General features: G+C 35.1%; 1 protein-coding gene and 2 long non-coding RNA genes across 3 annotated transcripts; 1 reads left to right on the forward strand and 2 right to left on the reverse strand.

Moving 5' to 3' along the window:
* Positions 1 to 426: 426 nt before the first annotated feature.
* On the forward strand, positions 427 to 1,571 carry linc-105. The gene is made up of 2 exons (NR_101848.1): positions 427 to 527; positions 1,371 to 1,571. It is a non-coding gene; the product is annotated as a long non-coding RNA linc-105 (long non-coding RNA).
* A 2,662-nt stretch (positions 1,572 to 4,233) lies between these two features.
* tat-3 (Phospholipid-transporting ATPase) lies at positions 4,234 to 12,791 on the reverse strand. The gene is made up of 14 exons (NM_066962.5): positions 12,417 to 12,791; positions 12,252 to 12,373; positions 11,967 to 12,079; positions 10,927 to 11,635; positions 10,364 to 10,834; positions 10,112 to 10,309; positions 9,302 to 9,958; positions 8,762 to 9,031; positions 7,409 to 8,251; positions 6,332 to 6,784; positions 5,889 to 6,155; positions 5,224 to 5,359; positions 5,064 to 5,152; positions 4,234 to 4,674 (listed from the first exon to the last, which is right to left on the reverse strand). The coding sequence occupies exons 2-14, from the start codon at positions 12,258 to 12,260 to the stop codon at positions 4,654 to 4,656; spliced, it is 4,236 nt and encodes a 1,411-aa protein (NP_499363.3). The 5' UTR covers positions 12,261 to 12,373; positions 12,417 to 12,791; the 3' UTR covers positions 4,234 to 4,653.
* A 1,567-nt stretch (positions 12,792 to 14,358) lies between these two features.
* linc-109 lies at positions 14,359 to 18,767 on the reverse strand. The gene is made up of 2 exons (NR_101849.1): positions 18,025 to 18,767; positions 14,359 to 17,163 (listed from the first exon to the last, which is right to left on the reverse strand). It is a non-coding gene; the product is annotated as a long non-coding RNA linc-109 (long non-coding RNA).
* Positions 18,768 to 18,895: the final 128 nt, after the last annotated feature.

Raw genomic sequence — 18,895 nt, forward strand, 5'->3', positions numbered from 1 at the left:
AAATAATACAATGTAGATCATACCAAAACTATGGGAATCTTGGTTTTTTATATAACACACTCGTTAAACATTTAAATTTTCAGATTTTTTAGAAGTTTTCAAAGCCAAACAAAAAATCGAAACACCTCTCGAAGGACAAGGAGAAAAATCGATGGAAAAGCATGAAAACAGAACACTTATCAGCTCCTCCGCGTCTTCCACCACACTCAAATAAAAGCGCAAATCAAAAAAAAATCAACAAAACAGTATAACCTATTGAGTGATCTCTGCTTATTACCCCCCGTTAACTTAACTAGATCCCATCTCAGTTTGCCCAGCAGAATCCAACAAAAACCGAACAAAAACTCGTCTTTTCTGGCCAATAACATCATTAATCACGTCATTATGAAGTGTACATTTGTGTGTGTGTGTGTGTGCTGTGAAGTATGAACTATATAAAGTACATAGTAGACATTTTAGTTCCTATTACAGATCAGGTGTGGGCGGCTAATCGCTGATTTGCCGGAAATTTTCAATTCCGGCAATTTGTCGGTTTTTGCCGATTTGCCCAACATTATTGATTTTCGGCAAATTGGCTTTTTTGAAATTTTCCCGTTTATTCAAGATATTTTTATAGAATTTGCTTAAAAATAGATGTCGGAACATTCATAGGATGCGTACAATTTTGCCGATTAAAATTTGTAATTCTGAAATGTACAAAACCACAATATGCCGATAATTTTGGCGTTTTTCCGGCAATTTGCCGATTTGCCGGAAATTTCAAATTCCGGCATTTTGCCGATTTGCCGGAAAAATCGTGCCCCCACTCAGATATTCGTGAAAATATCTGTGTATGCAACGTCGTTTTTGGAAAAAATTCAGCTTGAAAAAGTGGAAATTTAAAAAAACTTTTAAATTAATTTTTTAAATTAAAAAAAAAAGATTTTGTGCCACTAGTCATCACATTTTCTAATTTTGAAATTTTTAATAAAAATTTAAAAAATAGCAAAGTTTTTTTTTCGCAGAATTCAAAACTTTAAATTCATACTTGTTAAATAATTTTAGACTTGTACCAAAATTAATTTTCGTTATGCGATTTTTTTGAGAAAAAATTGCAGAAAATTAATTTTCCGAACAGATTTTTTGTAGCCTTCTAAAAAATTCACTAAAGCGATTAAAATAAACTGAATCAGCAAAAAAAAAGAGAAAAACTGATTAACAACTGTGAAGGACAAAGAAGAAGAAAACTATAAAATGGTTGATAAGACTTTCAGTGGGTAAAGTACGATCAAACACGTGGCAAACAGACTACAGATGATTATGTTGCAAAGGAGAAGAAGAATAGTTTCATTTGGACCGGTCGATCAGTACGTGTGAGAGAGAGAGCTGAGGCCAAACTCTTAATCAAATAGGAGCAGCAAACAGTGTGGGAGCTCTCTGAGAAATCTGCGGAGAGGATGGCAAGAACAAATTGAATGTTGCGGTGTGCGTGGCCGTGAGAAGAGAAAACTCGGCCACCTATTTTTATTTTTGATGTATTTTTTTTGCCGGGAAGAATATATGTTTTGAGAACAAAAATATGATTCATGTGACAATATTGTATGTTCTATTCAATGATTTTTGGAAAAAGAAAGAATTTGGGAAACAGGTTTAGTTATTCAATAAAATGACGTGACTCAAATAGAAACCTCTGGCCTAGAAAACCGAAAAAAAAACTGAGAGAATGGTTCCTGAGATATTCCTCACAACCTTGGATAAATAGACTTTGAAACTGGCGAATCAAAGACAAAACAGATGTTAAAAGGTTTTCGAACAATGACGCAACTCGTCGAACCAGAGAACACACGAAATTTCATGGAATTTGAAATTCAAATTGGCAGGCGAAGGGGATCAAATTATGCGTCGAAAGTTCGGAGTAAATCGCTGAACGATTATGTAGAAAATATGAAAATAATTAGATATTATTTGAAATATACTTAAAATAAGTCAAAAATTTTTAATGAGATTTCTCAAGAAATGTCTCAAATGGAATTGAGCTTTTTTTCAATTAAATTATTATTTTTCAATTGTAAGAAGTTTGTTATTATTTTAAAAGTAAGCTTGTTTAATTCTAATTAATTATATTCAGTGATGTCCAGCAAAAAAACTTTTAATCGAAATACTGAATAAATTGCTGGAAATCAAAATTCCAATAATGATGAAATTCTAATTTGTGCGTAGAAAAGTCAGAAATGAGCTGGAATTTTAAGGGAGCAAAAGCAAAATGAATGCATAAACAAAAAGATAAGATTCGGAAAATGTAACAGAAAGGGAACAAACAGGTGATAATGAAAACCTGGCAATTACTTTCGAGTTTCGCCAGTAGTTCCCACTTCCCAATGAGATCTCTGCGTCTCCAATTGTCTCTCCACACGGGCGGCCCACCAATCAATAGACACTCTCTTCGACTTGCACACTATCTCGTCTCCCACCACTCAGCTGTTTCGTCGCGGGGCGCTCTCGCAAATATATCGGGGAGTGCAGAGAAGAGAGAGAGAGAGAAATGTCTGTCGTCTCTCTCTCTCTCTCTCAATGATCACCTTTTTCTGTAAGAAGAAGAGCAACAACTGACGGAGAGGTTCGACCCGGGGCCTGAAAGCTCGGGTTTTTCTTTTCAAAAAAAAGTGCAAAGTTCTCCAACTTTTTTTGTTATTTATTTTCGTTTCATATTGGAAAACAGGTCGGTTCGGAGACAAACCATGTGAAGGATCCGGGTCAGGGATACAAAGTTCATTATTATTATTATTATTGTTCGAGGAATTTTATTCTGGAAATCTCTATTTGCCACGCGGAATTGCAGTTTTTCGAGAACCTACTGAATTAAAATGTTTTTTTTAATTCTCAATTCCGGGAATATACACTTATTTAAATTCACAGACGAAATTGAGTGGTTTTAAGCGAAAAAAATTGAAAAGCCTAGAATATTGCGTTTTTAATTAAATAAAGGAAAAGAAACCAAAAAATTTAATCGGAGGAGCGGCGAGACATCTCGAAAATTGAATAATCTTCAATAAAATTCAACAGCTAATTTCGAAAACATCGCAGAATCACGGAAAACACACAACTTCGGACGAAATTCTGAGGAATTTCCACAATAAATGATTTTCAGAAAAAGGAGCGCAATTTAAGAAGGAATTTTGATAAAAATCGATTCAAAGAAATATTAATATTATATTTTTGATAGATTTACGCAAAAAATTACGAGAAAAGCAACATTTTCGGTGGAAAAAACAAAAAAAAAATCGCTCAAAGAAACTGAAAAACATTTTCAGGAAAAGTGCGTGCGGCAGTGTTGCAACCATTGCCACGCCCTTTTTTCAGTGCCCGATTGCAATTTTTGGAGGGAAGTTTGAACTTTTTTAAGGCAAAAGCGGTAAAAAGCAGCTATTAATAAATAGCGCTATTTAATTCCAATTTCTCTCGGAAAAATTCAATTCGGAACGTAAAAAGTGTGGAAATATTTCTGGCGAACAATTTCTGCTTTGAAAAATTCTCGATATCAAAATGGACTATGATTCAACCGAAAAATACCTTCTGAAATTGAAAATATCAAATTTTAAAAAGAGAAAAAATGAGCACAAGTGAGCAATGCGGATATTTATCATGGAAATTCGATATGGTTAGGATCTTTAAATGAGCACAAGTAGCGTTTGTTTCGATTTACGGGCTCGACTTTTGAAACGAACTTCATTTTCCTTGCAAATTCCACAGCGTTTTGGAAAAAAATTGGAAAATACAGTACTCTTTAAAGGTGCACACATACTCCCAGGTGACAAAACTTTGCCGTGGTGAGACCTGGTACCGTATTATTGGCTCAAAAATCGTTTGAATTTCGCGTCTGTGTAATAATTTTTATTTAGGGTACTGTAGTTTTAGCAGCACAGTCCAATTAGACATGATTTGTTTTTTTTTTCAGAAAAAATTGTATTTTAGATGTTCCAATTTTCTATGAAAAACTCGCCTAGGCACAAAAGGCTGCCTACGCCTAAACCCACAAAAACGCAGAAATTAGGCGATAGGCAAGCGTGCTTGCCTACCAACAGGACCTATACTTGCTCTAAACTATAAAACACTAACAAATAAAAACCAATGAGGCACCAAAGGCGATCCCGCCTATTTCACCATAGAAAATAGGCGACAGGTAAGATGTAGGCCTGCTTGCCTACCACGAAACTTGCATTGAATTTCACTTGCTCTGAATGTGTACAAACAAATAAAAATCGATGATTTTATTAAAAATGTTTCTCTACATGATATCTCTAAAAAATACGGGGGGAGCACGTACAAAACTCGTAATCAATAGAACAAAAAAGCCAAATACTCGGGATGCTTCGGGCGATATTATACAGTTCGGGGGAAAATAATGGATAAAATTGATGAGTAATCTAGTAAAATATGATGAAGAATCATCAGAAAAGAGCACAAGAATCGAAATTTGTGAGAATTTATGCGAATGGGAAGGGAAAAAAGTAGAGGAGCAGTACTGCTGAGAAGAATGGCCCGTAGTTTGAGAAGAAATTGGCAGAAAAAACTCGCTTTGTGTGTGGAGAGAAAATGGTACAAAAAAATGAGAGAAATGTAGATATTTGTCATGGAAATGTGATATTTGGGCGATGATGATGATGATCTGGCTGGCTAGTGATGAACTTCTTCAATCTGAAACTTTAGTTATTTTTCTGGAATCTCAAAAAAATTTCGGGTTTCCTAAAATTTTTTTTAAAAGAAATCAATTCGTTTTTTCGGAAAAAAAAAGTTTTTCAACGAACATTTTTATTTTTTTGCTCAAAAGTTTTTTTTGGTTTTTGTGAAAAACATTCCGAATTTATTTTTCCAAAATAATTTAGGTTTTTCGAAAATATGCATTTTTCTGATGTTTGTTTTTTTTAAAATTTGTTTTCGAAATAATGTTTTTTCCCGAATTCTAATATTTTTTTATTCAAAAAAATTCCGGTTATCCCGAACTATTATTTGTATTCTAAACACACACATACTATTTTTTTTTCAGATTTTTAAAATAAAATGTTGAAAACAATTTTTGAACTCACATGAACATCTGCGGGTTTCGTCTTTTGACAGCACATTCTGGCACATTTGAAAGGAGCTGAAAGGCATCCGACAGCGCATGCAGTAAATCCTGAAATTGAGATATTTTAGATTGAGCAACAAAACAAAAATAGAATTATGTGCTCTTCGAGCATCACCCACTTGATTCGGTCTTCTTTTTAAAGCCATCTTCAGCTCCAAGTCGTGTTCGAAGAGTTGTCGACGGGCTGACTGTGTTAACGACTGTTGTGAGCACATATCGAGGTGTTAGGCACAGGACGACAGAGATTATCAGAGCCTGAAAAATTACAACTTGTGAGAAAATTTAAATACTTCTGGACGATTTTTAAAGACGAAAAATCCCAATAAAATGGCTCAAAAATCGGCAAAAAAACAGTTACGTACTTTTTGTATTCGCAATTTGAGAGAAAAATCTGAAGTTTTTTCTGATAACTAACAGATTTTGTTAAATTTTTTTGAACATTTGTTTTTTGAAAAATCAATTCTACATTAAAAAAAAAAACCTAATTTATAAAAAAGCTAATTTTTTTTACAAAAAATGAAGTTTTCATAACGATTTCATTATAAATTCCTAGTAAAAATGGAGAAATACATTTTTTTCGGATTTTTTCTCGTCGTACAAATTTTTGAAGCCTAACTTTTTTTGTTGGAAAATTCAGAGAAAAAATAAAACGTTTTTTCTTAGTTTTGGGCTTGGAATGCTCAGATTTTTCCATGAAAAAATTGCCAAAAAATTTGAATTTCACTTTTTCGAATTTTTTAAACAACATTTTTTATTATCTCATCAGAAGTCAAAAAAAACCAACCATCCAAAACTCCAAACTCGAAAACGATTTCAATGAAACCATCGATGGTGGATCTTTAACATTAGTCCATGTCCAGTTTGCAGTAACAAATCCATTATAAAGAAGTGCACAGATAAAAAATAAAAGAACGGACAAGAACATTGACCAGAACATTGGCCATGTCCAATATTGTACGAATAGAGCCAAATGGAATGTATTCACAATTATTAATTGAGTCACCAGCAAATGTCCGAATGTCCACATATCAACGTTACTTCCACGATATGTCTGTAAAAAATTATATAAAAATCATAAAATTTTTCTTCGAGAATGTGGAATTTTGGTCCAAAAGGTTTCAAATTTTTCGAGATCAGAGATTTTTGAAAAAAAATTTTCGAAATGTTTTTAAAAATTAAGTTTCATGATTTTCCTAATTCTCAATTCAATTTATATTCAAAACTTACAAAATAGCAAATAAAAAAGACAACGAGGCTCTGCCATACAGCATCAAGCATATTAATCCAAAACGAATACCATCGATACCGTTTCCCAAGTCTTCCCTGTTCGTAGAGTCTCGGACAATCCAGCAATAGCTCAGCACTTGCATCCTGATCTAGACATCCGAAAAGAAGTGGTGGAACAGAGGTAAATATGAGATTATAGACCATTAAATAAACTGGATCAATTGGTACTTGAGCTGAGAAACCATTGAATATTTGATACCAGAATATTACAAAGACAAGCATTGCATTTTTGTAGAAAAAGTAGAGAATTGTTTGTGCCAGACGATAGTAATTCCAGTGACCGTGGACTAGAAGCAGATTGGATAGAAAACGGAATCGGGCCATTGCAAAATCAGATGACATTACGGCTTGCATTCCTTCTTGGCCTGATAATCCGATTCCGACGTCGGCACCCTGAAATTGAATTTATTGATTTTTGAAAAATGGAATAATAAAGTGATCTCTAAAACTGAAAAATTAAATCAAAATTTCCGGCAAATTGCGGGTTTGCTGATTTGCCGGTGATTTTGATTTTGGGCAAACTGTGGGTTTGCCGGAAATTTTTAATTCCGGCAAACTGGTGGCTTGCTAATTTGCCGGAAATTTTTATTTTCAATAAACTGCCGGTTTGCCGATTTGCCGGAAATGTATATTTTCGGAAAATTGCCAGTTTGCCGAATATTTTTAAATCCGCCAATTTGTCGATTTGCCGGAAAAAATCGTTTCTAAAATGTTAATTTGAATGTTGGAAGTTTGGAAAATAGGGATTTGTTCAAAAATTTCATAATTTTTCTCAATATTTTTCCAAAAAAAATAATTTAGCCTTCATTGTAAAAATAAATTACTTTAAAAAAAATTCTACAACTATATTTTACTCCTTCAGGCTGGAAATTGGAAAAAAAATTCAGAATTCAGTTTTTCCTAGATTTAAAACAAATTGGGTTTCTCAATTTAAACTTTTTGATTTCCTACGAAAATTGTCAAATTTTAGTGTTTTTTTTCCAAATTTTCCAAAAAAATAAAACATCGCTAACAAACCTGAATCATGCTAACATCATTCGCCCCGTCACCAATCGCCAGTACTTTTCCCTTCAAATGATTCTTCGCCAAATTCACGAGTTGTGCTTTCTGCAATGGAGTAGCTCTGCAACAAAGCACCGAACGACATCCTCTAAGCAATTTAACGAATCTCTCCAAATTATGCGGATCCAGACAATAGCTCATCGTCGACGCGTTAAGAACAAGTCCAAACGAATCAGCAGCATCTGCCGACACCTCATAGGCTCTCGCAATTCGCTTCAAATGCTCCGTGAGCAAATCAGAGACCGCCCGTACTCCATTGGCTCCAATATTCAAAAGATCCATAGAAGGGGAGAATAGTCGAGAGGAATAGGCAATATTAACAGCTGTCTCAATTTTATCTCCAGTCAAGACCCAAACTCGAATTCCTGCTTCTCTAAGAGAATGAATACATTCTGGAACTCCATCTTGTAGACGATCCTCAATTGCAGTAACTCCGAGAAGTTCAAGATCTTGTTCAGCACGTAGAGTACTTTCAGCCAACATTGTCTCTTTATCCATCATATCCAACTCAGCTTCTTCATGCTTCTCCTTCCATCCTTGATATTCCTCTTCTGTCCAAATTTTCATGGAAAGACATAAAGTACGGAGACCTTCCTTCGCGTATTGAGTCAAATGTTCTTGTGACTTGAAGATCACTTCTTCTCCGCGTGCCGACGTACTGAACGCTTCGCTGAGCACAGGAATTACTGTAGCGTCGGCTCCTTTCGTCAGGACAATTATTCTCTTGAGGCCACTGGATTCACGGATTATCACTGACATTCTCTTGCGATCTGCGTCGAATGGAAGTGTGTGGAGTACCTGGAAATTCAAAGTTTTAGTTGATTTCGGTAATTTAAATTAATTAAAAATTTTTCCAATATACCTTTTTTGCGTTTTATGTTCATTTTTTGAAATTTAATTCGATTTTTTGGTTATAAATTTAGGAAAAAGCTTTGAAAATTGGTTTTCTATTTTTTCTGAACTTGGATTTTTTTTAAATATCACTTTTGATGGAATGGCTCTCTAAATTTTTAGAATATGATCAGATTTTGTACAAAAATTTCAGAATTGTTTCAAATAAAAAAAAAAGAATTTTGGAAATTTCTAAAATTTTTGTGGGACATTTAAAAAAATTTTAAATTTTAAATTTCGATTTTTTGAATTTATAAAAAAAATTTTGTATGAAAAATGTGTTTTTTTTAGAAAATCGGGAAAAATTGAATTTTTCAGAAAAAAATCCACACGTTCTCTGCGAATAATTCTCGAAGTAAATTTCTTCTGAAAATTCTAATGTCTTCAAATGTTGGTCCCTGACATCTTCTACAGTACCTTATACTTAACACTGCTTGTCGAATGACGCAAATAGACAATGACGTCATCGAATCGTCGTCTCAACAACCGGATACCATATTCTCTTGCTGCTTCAACTAAAGCCAATTCATCTGGTGATTCAGAATCATAAAATGAATGAAGTGGAGGCGCCACAGCAGTTTCTGTTGATGAGCTTGATCTTTTATCAACTGAACGACGGAATGGACTTTTCATTCCTTTTAGTTTCGCGAATGGAACCGATAGAATTGACGGTCGGTGCAGGATTCCCTGGAAAAGAAATATGAAGAGATTTGAAAAGGAACAATATATTCATTTCAAATTTTTGAGAAATTATAGCGAATTTGAAAATTGAAATTTTTTAGTCATATATTTCCGGAAAGCAAATTTTTGGCGGATTTCAAAAGAATTCAAATTATTTTCTCAAATACAAACTCTCAGCAGATATTCAATAATACTGTTACTAAAAATTGGATTTTCATACGATTAACTGTATATCTTTTTTATTGGGAATTTGTATTTTAAATAGACACTACTCACAAATCCCTTTCCCTCCTTCCGTTCTCCATTATAATTATTATCCTTCTCATCACTTCCACTCTTCTTCGCCGCCACCTCCGCACTGATCGTCTCCTCCTTTTCAGTCATCTGTGTCTCATCAGTTTTCACTTCGGGAAATTCGATGAGTTCAATTTCCTCAAATCCATCATTTTCCTCGGTTATCATCACTGGTGTGGATGCTTGTGTCGATGCTGGGCTCTCTTCTTCAACATCAGCCAGATATTTGAATCCATCCTCTAGACTACTTCCTCTTCGTGGCGAGACCTCTTCCGGTGCAAATCGACTATTCACAATATCTCCATCAGGATCCATCAAGTCTTCGTGAGGCTTTGCATTAACCACAACCGTATTACAAATTGCCATAGTCAAAAAGAATGCGAATACGGGATCGTCAATGTCAGCTCCAAGTTTGAGTACACTAGATGCCAACTGAGATTCTAAAGCTGGATCACGAGATGGACGAAGTCTTCTAGTCTTTGCTGCAGCTTCTGCTAGAGCAGCCATTTGAAGCTTCTTCTCTGTTGGTTGATCACTTCGAAGGGTTGATGCGACGAGTTCCAGTGAAGAATCAACTGCATCAACGACCGGACGACCTCCATAGTCATTTCCATTCACTGAGCATCGGCGGAATACCATCTGAAATTGCAATAATTGCCACAAAGATTGATAATTATTTGATATAAATTTGGTAATGAAACTTCTCGAAAAAATTATCTTCTTTTATTGCATATTTAGGTAGTTTACCTCATTCAATTTCGTTTATTAAAGCACATTTTATAAAAAATTTACCTGATTCTCAGTCAAAGTTCCAGTTTTATCCGACATCACATATTGTATTTGTCCAAGTTCTTCAGTAATATTAAGTGCTCTACACTGTAGTCGTTTATCCACTTTATCATAATACATATTCCGATCTTGTGACATAAACCATACTTGGAATATTTTGATGAATTCAATTGACACGTATAACGATATTGGAATCATCACCTGTGGGAAAAATATTGATTAATTTTGCTTTTTCTCCCAGTTGAAAAAAATCACCTGTAGAACAATAATATAACTCCAAAAACTGAACCAAGACTCGTAAGACGGGCTGTACTTATACTGAGAGTCATTATTATTGTGATACGAAGAGTTGGGATGAATGAACACAAGAAACGGCACGATATACGGTGTGGAGAACGTTCGGAGCCAGACACCAGAGAGCACTGCTCCAATAACACAAAGTGCCAAAAGAGTGCACACACTCCACAGAATATCCACATTTGTCATCTTTTCCAGTGAACTTCTCTTGTAGCGGGGACCATTATTGTTGAGCATTGCTTTTGTGTCTTTTCCAGCGTAGAGGACAATTCCTTCGACAAAATCCGTATTCTTGACGACGCATCCTCGGAGCAGCACATTTTCTTTGGCAAGTATCGTGAATTCCCGTGCCAGTGGTGGTCCACCTTCTATTGCTTCGAGGCGTCCTTCGAATTTGTAGACATCGGTTGTTGGTTGTTCACATGCAATCTGCAAAAACACATCCATTTTTTGATCACCGCATATAAAGTTTTCAGAAAACGATTTTTAGAATCTAAATTTTGCAACAAAAAAAACCCTACCCTATAATTAAACTCAGCAGGCGAGTACTCCAACGGTACATTTGCATTATGATATTTTCCCATCGACCGAATCGCTTGCCGCTGCTTCAGATTACTTTCACCATCAAGATTACACGTCTCCACATAACAAACACCATTCACATCACTGCTCCGTAACAGAAGAATGTCTGCGGGAATAATTTCATCGTGAGACAAATGAACAAAATCTCCAACGAGAATATTTTGCCATTCAAGTTTTCGATATCTCTGCTGACTTGCATCCCAAACACGACACGTCGAATGATTGATTTTTTGATCGGATTTATAGCGTCGATAGTCTTCGAAAGCATCTTTAATTGCAGTTATTCCTAATACAAATGCAATTGGCAACACTGAAATGTATTTTCCGAATGCTCCAATTATCATATTAAGTATCACTATAAATATGAAATACAAATTCGCCGCTCGATGCAGTTGTTCGAATAGATTCTTCGGAATAAACGTGAGCACACTGTATTTTGTAGTCGAAATTCGATTTCCACAATATTTTCGATTCGGTTGCTCGTATCTCGGTGGTGGCTCTTTTTGATTATTCGGAACGACGAGTCGCTGTTGTGGAAGCATGGGTTGAGTTGGGAACAGCCATCGTGTTACTGGATGCGTTTTTAGGATTCTGCCACCGTTTTCCGCTTTTTCTTTGATTACTTGGGTCGGCGAGGAGAATATTGGTCTGCAATAGAAAAATATTTGAAAAAATAACTGTTTTCCGAGAAAATTGAGTATTTTTTGAGCGAATTTATCAGCTTCTTCTTAAATTTTTAAAGTTTTTTCTCAGAAATTCGAAAAAAAACCATAAATTTCCGCAATAATTGTGTAGAATTTGCTTGAAACTCGATAATTTTAAGGAAAAATGTCTGAAAAAACACGAAAAAAATCGAAACTTTTTCAATTTTCCGATATTTTCCCCGTTTTTCGGCTATTTTTATAGGTTTTTTTTCTCCGAATTTTTCTTTTTTTTTTTCTTTCGAAAATGTTATTCCTCTGCAAATGTGTAAAATTACCGTGTCGGGGGTACCCATAATGAGGAAGTTCGTCGATGATGTCCTTTCGTCACTGTCGTATCATACAACGCGCTGCTCGAATTCGACGTCGACGCTTCCACGTCCACCGACTTCTGGAATATTTTTGATGAAAATTTGAAAAAAACGCCTTTTTTTTTCATTAAAAGCTTTTCAAAAAGCCATCAAAGATTAATTCGATGATGCGAGAGACACACGGAAATTAACGGGAGAGAGATTTTATCATAAATTCCGCCCGCTTTTTTGACTCGCCGCCATGCAACCCACCTTGCTCATTCACAATTCTCTGGAAATCGAGAATAAATTGCAAATTTGATTTTTGTGGATTCGATAGGATTCGTTTCAAGTGCCCTTTGCACTTTTGTTACATTTATATGCGGTGACGTTCTCTGAAAAACGCGAAAATTATGGATAAATTGAGCAAAAACGAACGATAAATCGGCGATTTAAGAGCGAGAAATATAGTGTGCAGGATAGATGGAGAAAGCAAGAACTGATTTGTCATCGATTGTATAAACAATACGTGGAATGTTGTGATAAGATCTTCACGTCCGGGCGGTCACGTTAGTGCCACACAGAACGTTCACGTGACTTCCCAACAAAAATTGAATAATTTGTGTATTTTTCTTAAAAAAGTTCGAGTTCACGGGGGTGTTATTCAACTTTTTGACCGCAAAATCGTTAAAAATTGAATTAAAATTGTGTAACAGCTCAGAGATTTAACATGCGACCTGCCGGTCCGAGAGTAAAACGAATATATTCTTGCGCGGTGTCGACGTGTTGGGGTTTGATGTGCAGGTGTTGTAGTACTGTAACACTCGTGAAGTGCGTGTCTTTTGGCGCGGCTTTCAAACAGGAGCTTCCATGCTTTGTCGTTGTTGATGACTTCGGTGGATTGTCGTGAGCATTTAGACTTCGTAATAATCATAATAATTCTTTAATATTTACTTAACGCATTTCCTGGTTATCAATATCATTTCTTAAGTCGTGATCGGCGGAATATCAGTATTCTGCGTATTCGCGACACTCCCGGCCCCTTCAAAAATGGCTTATTATTTTCGATGATTTTGTGATAAAACTATAACATTCTAACAATAAAATGAGCAAACTTCTTATGGAAAAACATTTTTTCAGCTGAAAAGATTAAAATTTCAACTAAATGTTTTAAAATGAAAAAGAGGTGTACGGTATTAAAGGGACATGCCAATCTTCATGCGATGGGTTCCGCCACGGAAACAAATTTTTAAAGACATTTTTTTTTTTACAAATTTTTTAAAAACATATTTTCGATGGAAAAATATATTTTGCCAGTTTCAAAAAACGAAATTTTACAAATTAATTGTTTTTTTCAAGAATTTTTCAGCTTACGAATTGAGTTTCAGAAAAAATTGAAGACTTTTTCAATTGAGAGTATTTTTCGAGAGTTTGAAGATCAAATTTTATGAGAAACGGAAAATGAAGATGGTGTTCTAGTGGGTTTCAAGTGAAAATGAAAGGGATAGGTTATTTCTCTTCCCCCAAAAAATATAAAATGGTGTCATTACATTAGTTTTTCTTCCAAATTATTTCGCCTCGGAATGGGCCCGAAAATGGCCGAAAAAACCGTAGAACGAATGGGAAAAGAATTCGAGATATGAACAGCTGCAATGTGCGCGGTGGTGTCTTGGCCGGCTGTGGAAGATCTCGCGCAGGCGGTGGCAGCGGCAAAAACGAGTACTTTTCGGTGTCCCTTTACGCTATCTTTCTCTGTCTTTTCTCGCATAAAGCTTGTGTTTCTGAATCTATGCGCATGCCAGCATTTATTATTATTGTTATCTTATGTGGTACCGTTAATAGCTGACATGACAGGTTTTGGAGTAAATGTGGCAGAAAGTTGGGATTTGGAGCAAAATTTTGTTATTTTTGGGCCGAAAATACAGTACCTGGTCTTGACACGACTTTTTTTTGTAAAATACTAAAGTGTGCGCGCCTTTAAAGGGTACTGCAATTTCAAAAAAACGACGTATGCGGAATTTTTTCTCCGTTAAATTATATATTCTCTCTCTTGAAAAACTTTTTAAAAAAATCTTAAGAAATTCAAAAAAAAAGTTTATAATAACAGTACTCTTTAAAGGCGCACACCCTTTTGTAACATATTTTCGTGTGGAGACCTATTGGCATGTGGTCTCACAACGAACACGTCTTTGACAGATTTCAATTGAATTTAAAATTTTAACAATTTTTTCTGGTGTGAGCACAAAAAATGACGAAAATTTGAAGTTTTATCGAAAAAAAACTTCAAAAAAGTTTACAATTTATTTTTCTCTAAAAATAAGGGTACGGTTAATGTTTTAAATTTAAATTTTTTCTTTTCAATTTTCAACAATTGAAGAAAAAAATTAGCATATTTTATTAGAAAGTACTTCAGAATTTCAAAACCTGGCCCAAAAAAGACCGGGAAAAATCGGGAAAAATCATCAAAAAATGTGGTAAATAGCAGTTTCGAAACCAATAATCCTGTGTTAGTGTAGGAGGAGGGGGATGCCGAAAAGACACGAAAAATTCTTCAGTCATCCTCCTGCTGCCGCCGCCAGTCGATTTCGATGGTCTAAGTAAATATACCAGTCAGTCAGTCGACTCGAAGAGCAAAGGCACAGAGTAAATTGGGTTGAGTTGAGGTTGGAGGGCGCGAAAGGGTTTCGGCTCAGAGAGCACGAGTACACACAACACACAGACAGGCATAACGAAATGTGTGGACTGCGTGAAATTTTTTTGGTGGAGGGGGGGGGGGGGGGGAAAGTGATGAATATAAATGTTGTTATTTAACATAAGAAATTCAAAAAAGTTTGAAGGGTACAGTACTCTTTAAAGGCGGCCACTTTTCAGCATGTCACTGAAAATATTGTCCTTTCGAGACCAAGTACAGTGTTTTGGCTCAAAAATCGCAAAATTCCGCAGTCTGGGTAATAGAACTTTTTAAATAGATAGAGCAGCGTCTGATTTTGCTACGTGGCCGCAAAATGCATCAGAGGCCTAGTTTTTTCCAGGCCACATAGCAAACTTGTTGACCTAAGCCAGTGTTTTTCAAGGCACATTTCTCCTTTGGGCAAATTCACTGAAACTGGTAAAATAAAATTTGGTGAGAAATGAGGGAAGGCATCTACTTTGTAACTGGAATGTTTACAAGGAGAAGACCGCCTAAATGAGTGAAAAGAATGTGTAAAAAACAAAAACAACCGTAATGCAAAAGATAGATAAGATAAGAAGGAGTAGGAAGGAACATTTGAAATGATTCACACCGGAAATTTGGGATTTTTTGGAGTTGAAAATGATTTAAGAGAGATCTCTGGAAATTCAGCTCATTTGGCTCTAGAACTCAAAAATCGTGCCTCCTCCCGATTACATGAAGGTCATGAGGATGAGCCCTGGACAGTCAGAATTGACTACGTGGCCTAGAAAAGTGGAAAAACTCGGCCACCATCTGGAAAATTCAAACTTCTGGCAAAAATCGGTTAAAATCGGCGTGGCGAGCTGTCTCCGCCCGTTGCGAGTTAAACATAGCGGCGCACGGAACCCGTAGGATGTCGGCGGCCTGATATTGGTTGGTCCCCAAATTTTTGCCTTTTCCCTTGAGTGGACGAGAAAAAGGCGGGGCCTAAACACGCCAGGGGTGTGCGGCAAATGGAAAAAATTGCCGAGCTCGGCAAATCGGCAATTGCTGGTTTTTCAAAATTTGCCGGGCTCGGCAAATTCGGCAAATCTCTTTTTTCAATATTTGCCGAGCACGGCGAATTCGGCAAATTTGCCGTGCTTAACAAACTCGGAAAATTTTGATAATTTTTGATGTTTTTTGGAACACCAAAACTACCGAATTCTTAACACACATCTGGTTTCTGAATTAGTTCCGTGTAGTTTGTCTGCTTAAGCATAAAACTAACTCAATTTTGTGTCATTTTACTAAATTTTTGGCGAAAAAATCAATAATTTTAGTCAAAATTGTACTGTAAAATTTTTGACGTGTGCGGCAAATTTCGAAATTTGCCGAGCTCGGCAAATTCGGCAAATCTACTTTTTTGAAACTTGCCGTGCTCGGCAAATCGGCAATTGCTGGTTTCTTTAAATTTGCCGAATTCGGCAAGTCGGCAATTTTCGGCAAATCGGCAAATTTGCCGCACACCCCTGGTACACGCCACACAGTTTTTTATTTTGAGTGTAATATTTTCAAAAATCGAAAATGTGGCAAATTCCGAAAAATTTGATTTTTTTTTTCATTTTTTTTGTGAAGCTTTTTCTAGGCCACAAACAGTGTTTGAAGGCACATTTCTCCTTTGGGCAAATTCACTGAAACTGGTAAATTAATTTTTTTATAAATTTTATAGATTTTTTTTTGAAAAAATTGAATTTTCGGATATTTTTTTGAACTTTTTTTGCATTAAAAAAACATCAAATAGTGTTATTTTCGGTACTCTTGTCTGAAACAATTTGTTTTTTTAAATGAAAATTGAAAAAAATTCAAATATTTCAAGTTACAATTCAAGCTTTTTTCTAAAAAAAAGCAATAATTTCAATTTTTCAAAAAATGTTCCTAAACTTTGATTTTCAAAACTCCAAAAATAAACCACAATTTCTAAACATCAGAAAATGTTCGGTCCCCATGAGGTGCAATCAGTTATGTTCCGAAAAAAAACCTCAAAAAACTTGTAGTCTCCACGGTCACCTGGTTCGTAGTCTGCCAAACTTTTTTTGTTGAGAAAAATAGGAAAAGAATGGCAAATAGAGTGAACACTTTTGTAACTCACAATGTGTATTTACACGTTTTAGTCTTTCTAAAATAAACTTTGTTGAGCCCAGAAGAACTCTTCTATTTACAGGCCGTTTTGAGTTTACTTTTTAAAGGGACACACATGAGATATTGAGTCGTAGTTTGTGATTTTTGTGGCCGAAAAATATTTGGGGTTCTAGAAGAGTTCAAAGTATCAATTAAAAATTTTAAAAATAATTTAATTTTTTGAATATTGCCAGAGTATTAAAATTCGAGAAAAATAAGATTTTTTAATTTTTGCTAATTTCCCGTTTCTGAATTACCTCAAAAATGAGAAGCCCTGCCTACATTCAAACCAATCAGGGTCCTAGAACTCCGCCCACTCCATCTGATTGGTTGAAAAGTGGGCGGCGCAAATCGCTGATTGGTTGTGTTGTTCTCATTTTGGAGGATATTCAAATACGGATACAATTTTTGAAAATCGATATTTCAGTCTTAAAATAAACAATTTTTCAGATTTTTTTTTTTTTTAATTTCAGTATATTTGAAACAATTGAAAAAACAGTCATACTTCAGTATCAATTTTAAGCCAGTTTCCGATTTTGAAAAAATCGGAAAAAATTCCAAGAACTTTTTTAAAAAGAAAATACGAATTTTCCAGATTTTTTTTGTACAAATCAAGAATCCGGTAGAAAATATGTCCGGAGTACTTCAATGAAGTAATTCTCAATTGGAATGTTGACCTCGACATTTGTAAAAGGACGTTGCTTCTTTTTTATTTTGGGAATTGTATTAGGTTGGGATTTTGAAGGATATTCAGAGTTATTATACATCTGGGAAATCCATACATTATGGGTCTCGCCACGAATATCGTAGGTTTTATTTTGAAGTGACGAGAATCGTGGTGGGACCCATGATTGAAATATTTTTAATGAAAAAAAGTTCTTTCAAAAATTAAATTTACAAAAAAAATCACCCAGATTTGTGGCGGGTACCCAACTTTGGCAAGGCGCCATGTGCCTTTAATATTAAAATTTTTCAGTTAGATACAAAAATGATCGTATCGAGACCCAACGGGCGCCCATAAAATAAAAACTTTTCGAACATTTTTTTATGTGAAAAATTCCAAAAATTGTTATAAATATGTTTTTTTATAAAAGTGACTTTTTCCAATACAATAAGTCGTATGTATATAACAATGAGAATAAAAAATTACATTTAGAAAAATGTGGAGAGTTCAATATAAAAATGCATCATACATGAATCATACATTACTGCACACAGCATATACCGTCGAACTTTATTTTTTTTTTTTGAAAAAAAAACCTTCTCCAAGCGACCAGAGAACCAGTTTGCATACGAATTATGCCCTCCCGTGGGGGTCGAGAATTATGAATTGTTCAGTTGTTTTTTGTTGTAAACGACACTCCGTTGTGCTAGACTCCGCCCACTTATTACGTGTATTTCTTTGAAAATTTGAAAATGGAGAAGAAATGGAATATTTCTTGAAATATCGGGAGTTAAATTGTCTCAAAAACCCTTAAAAGTATTTTTTAACCCACGAAATGTTTCGATTTTTGAGTAACAAATACGAAGCCTGGTTTTGGGTCTCGACACGGCAAAAATTTTTTAATTTTGAAAAGGTATGCGCCTTTAAATAGTACTATATATCAAACTTTTGTTGCTGTGGAGCATAAATTTTCATCAATTGTTTAAAAAAAATTTTCGAAGAAATTAACATTCGCTTTTTTTAAAATTAAATATAGCAATAAAACACTTAAATTTTAACAAAACTCGAGAGAAACTTCGCAGGAAAGTTTGAAATTACAGTAATTTTTAAAGGCACATGCTCACTTCTCTCAAACTGACTTTGATCGTTGCAGAACCCATGCAAGGGTAGAAGATGTGCGCCTTTACAGTTGGCACATTTTGGAATTAAATTTTCGCAAAAAAAAACCGGATTAAACCGAATCTCCAGAAAAATCGAGAAAACTAACGGAAGAGAAAAAAAGGAAAAACAAAAATAATCGAAATGTTCAAACCGAAGAACGATAATTGTGGTTTCCTTTCATCTTCTTCGTCTTCTTCAGCCCAATTCCCTCCCGCGCATTCCGCCTCATTCGGCTTTTCTGCTGCGTCTCCACGATTCGTGTGATATTTCCCACCGGAA

Source organism: Caenorhabditis elegans, chromosome III (assembly GCF_000002985.6).
Source record: "Caenorhabditis elegans chromosome III".
NCBI classification, from domain to species: Eukaryota; Metazoa; Nematoda; class Chromadorea; order Rhabditida; family Rhabditidae; genus Caenorhabditis; species Caenorhabditis elegans.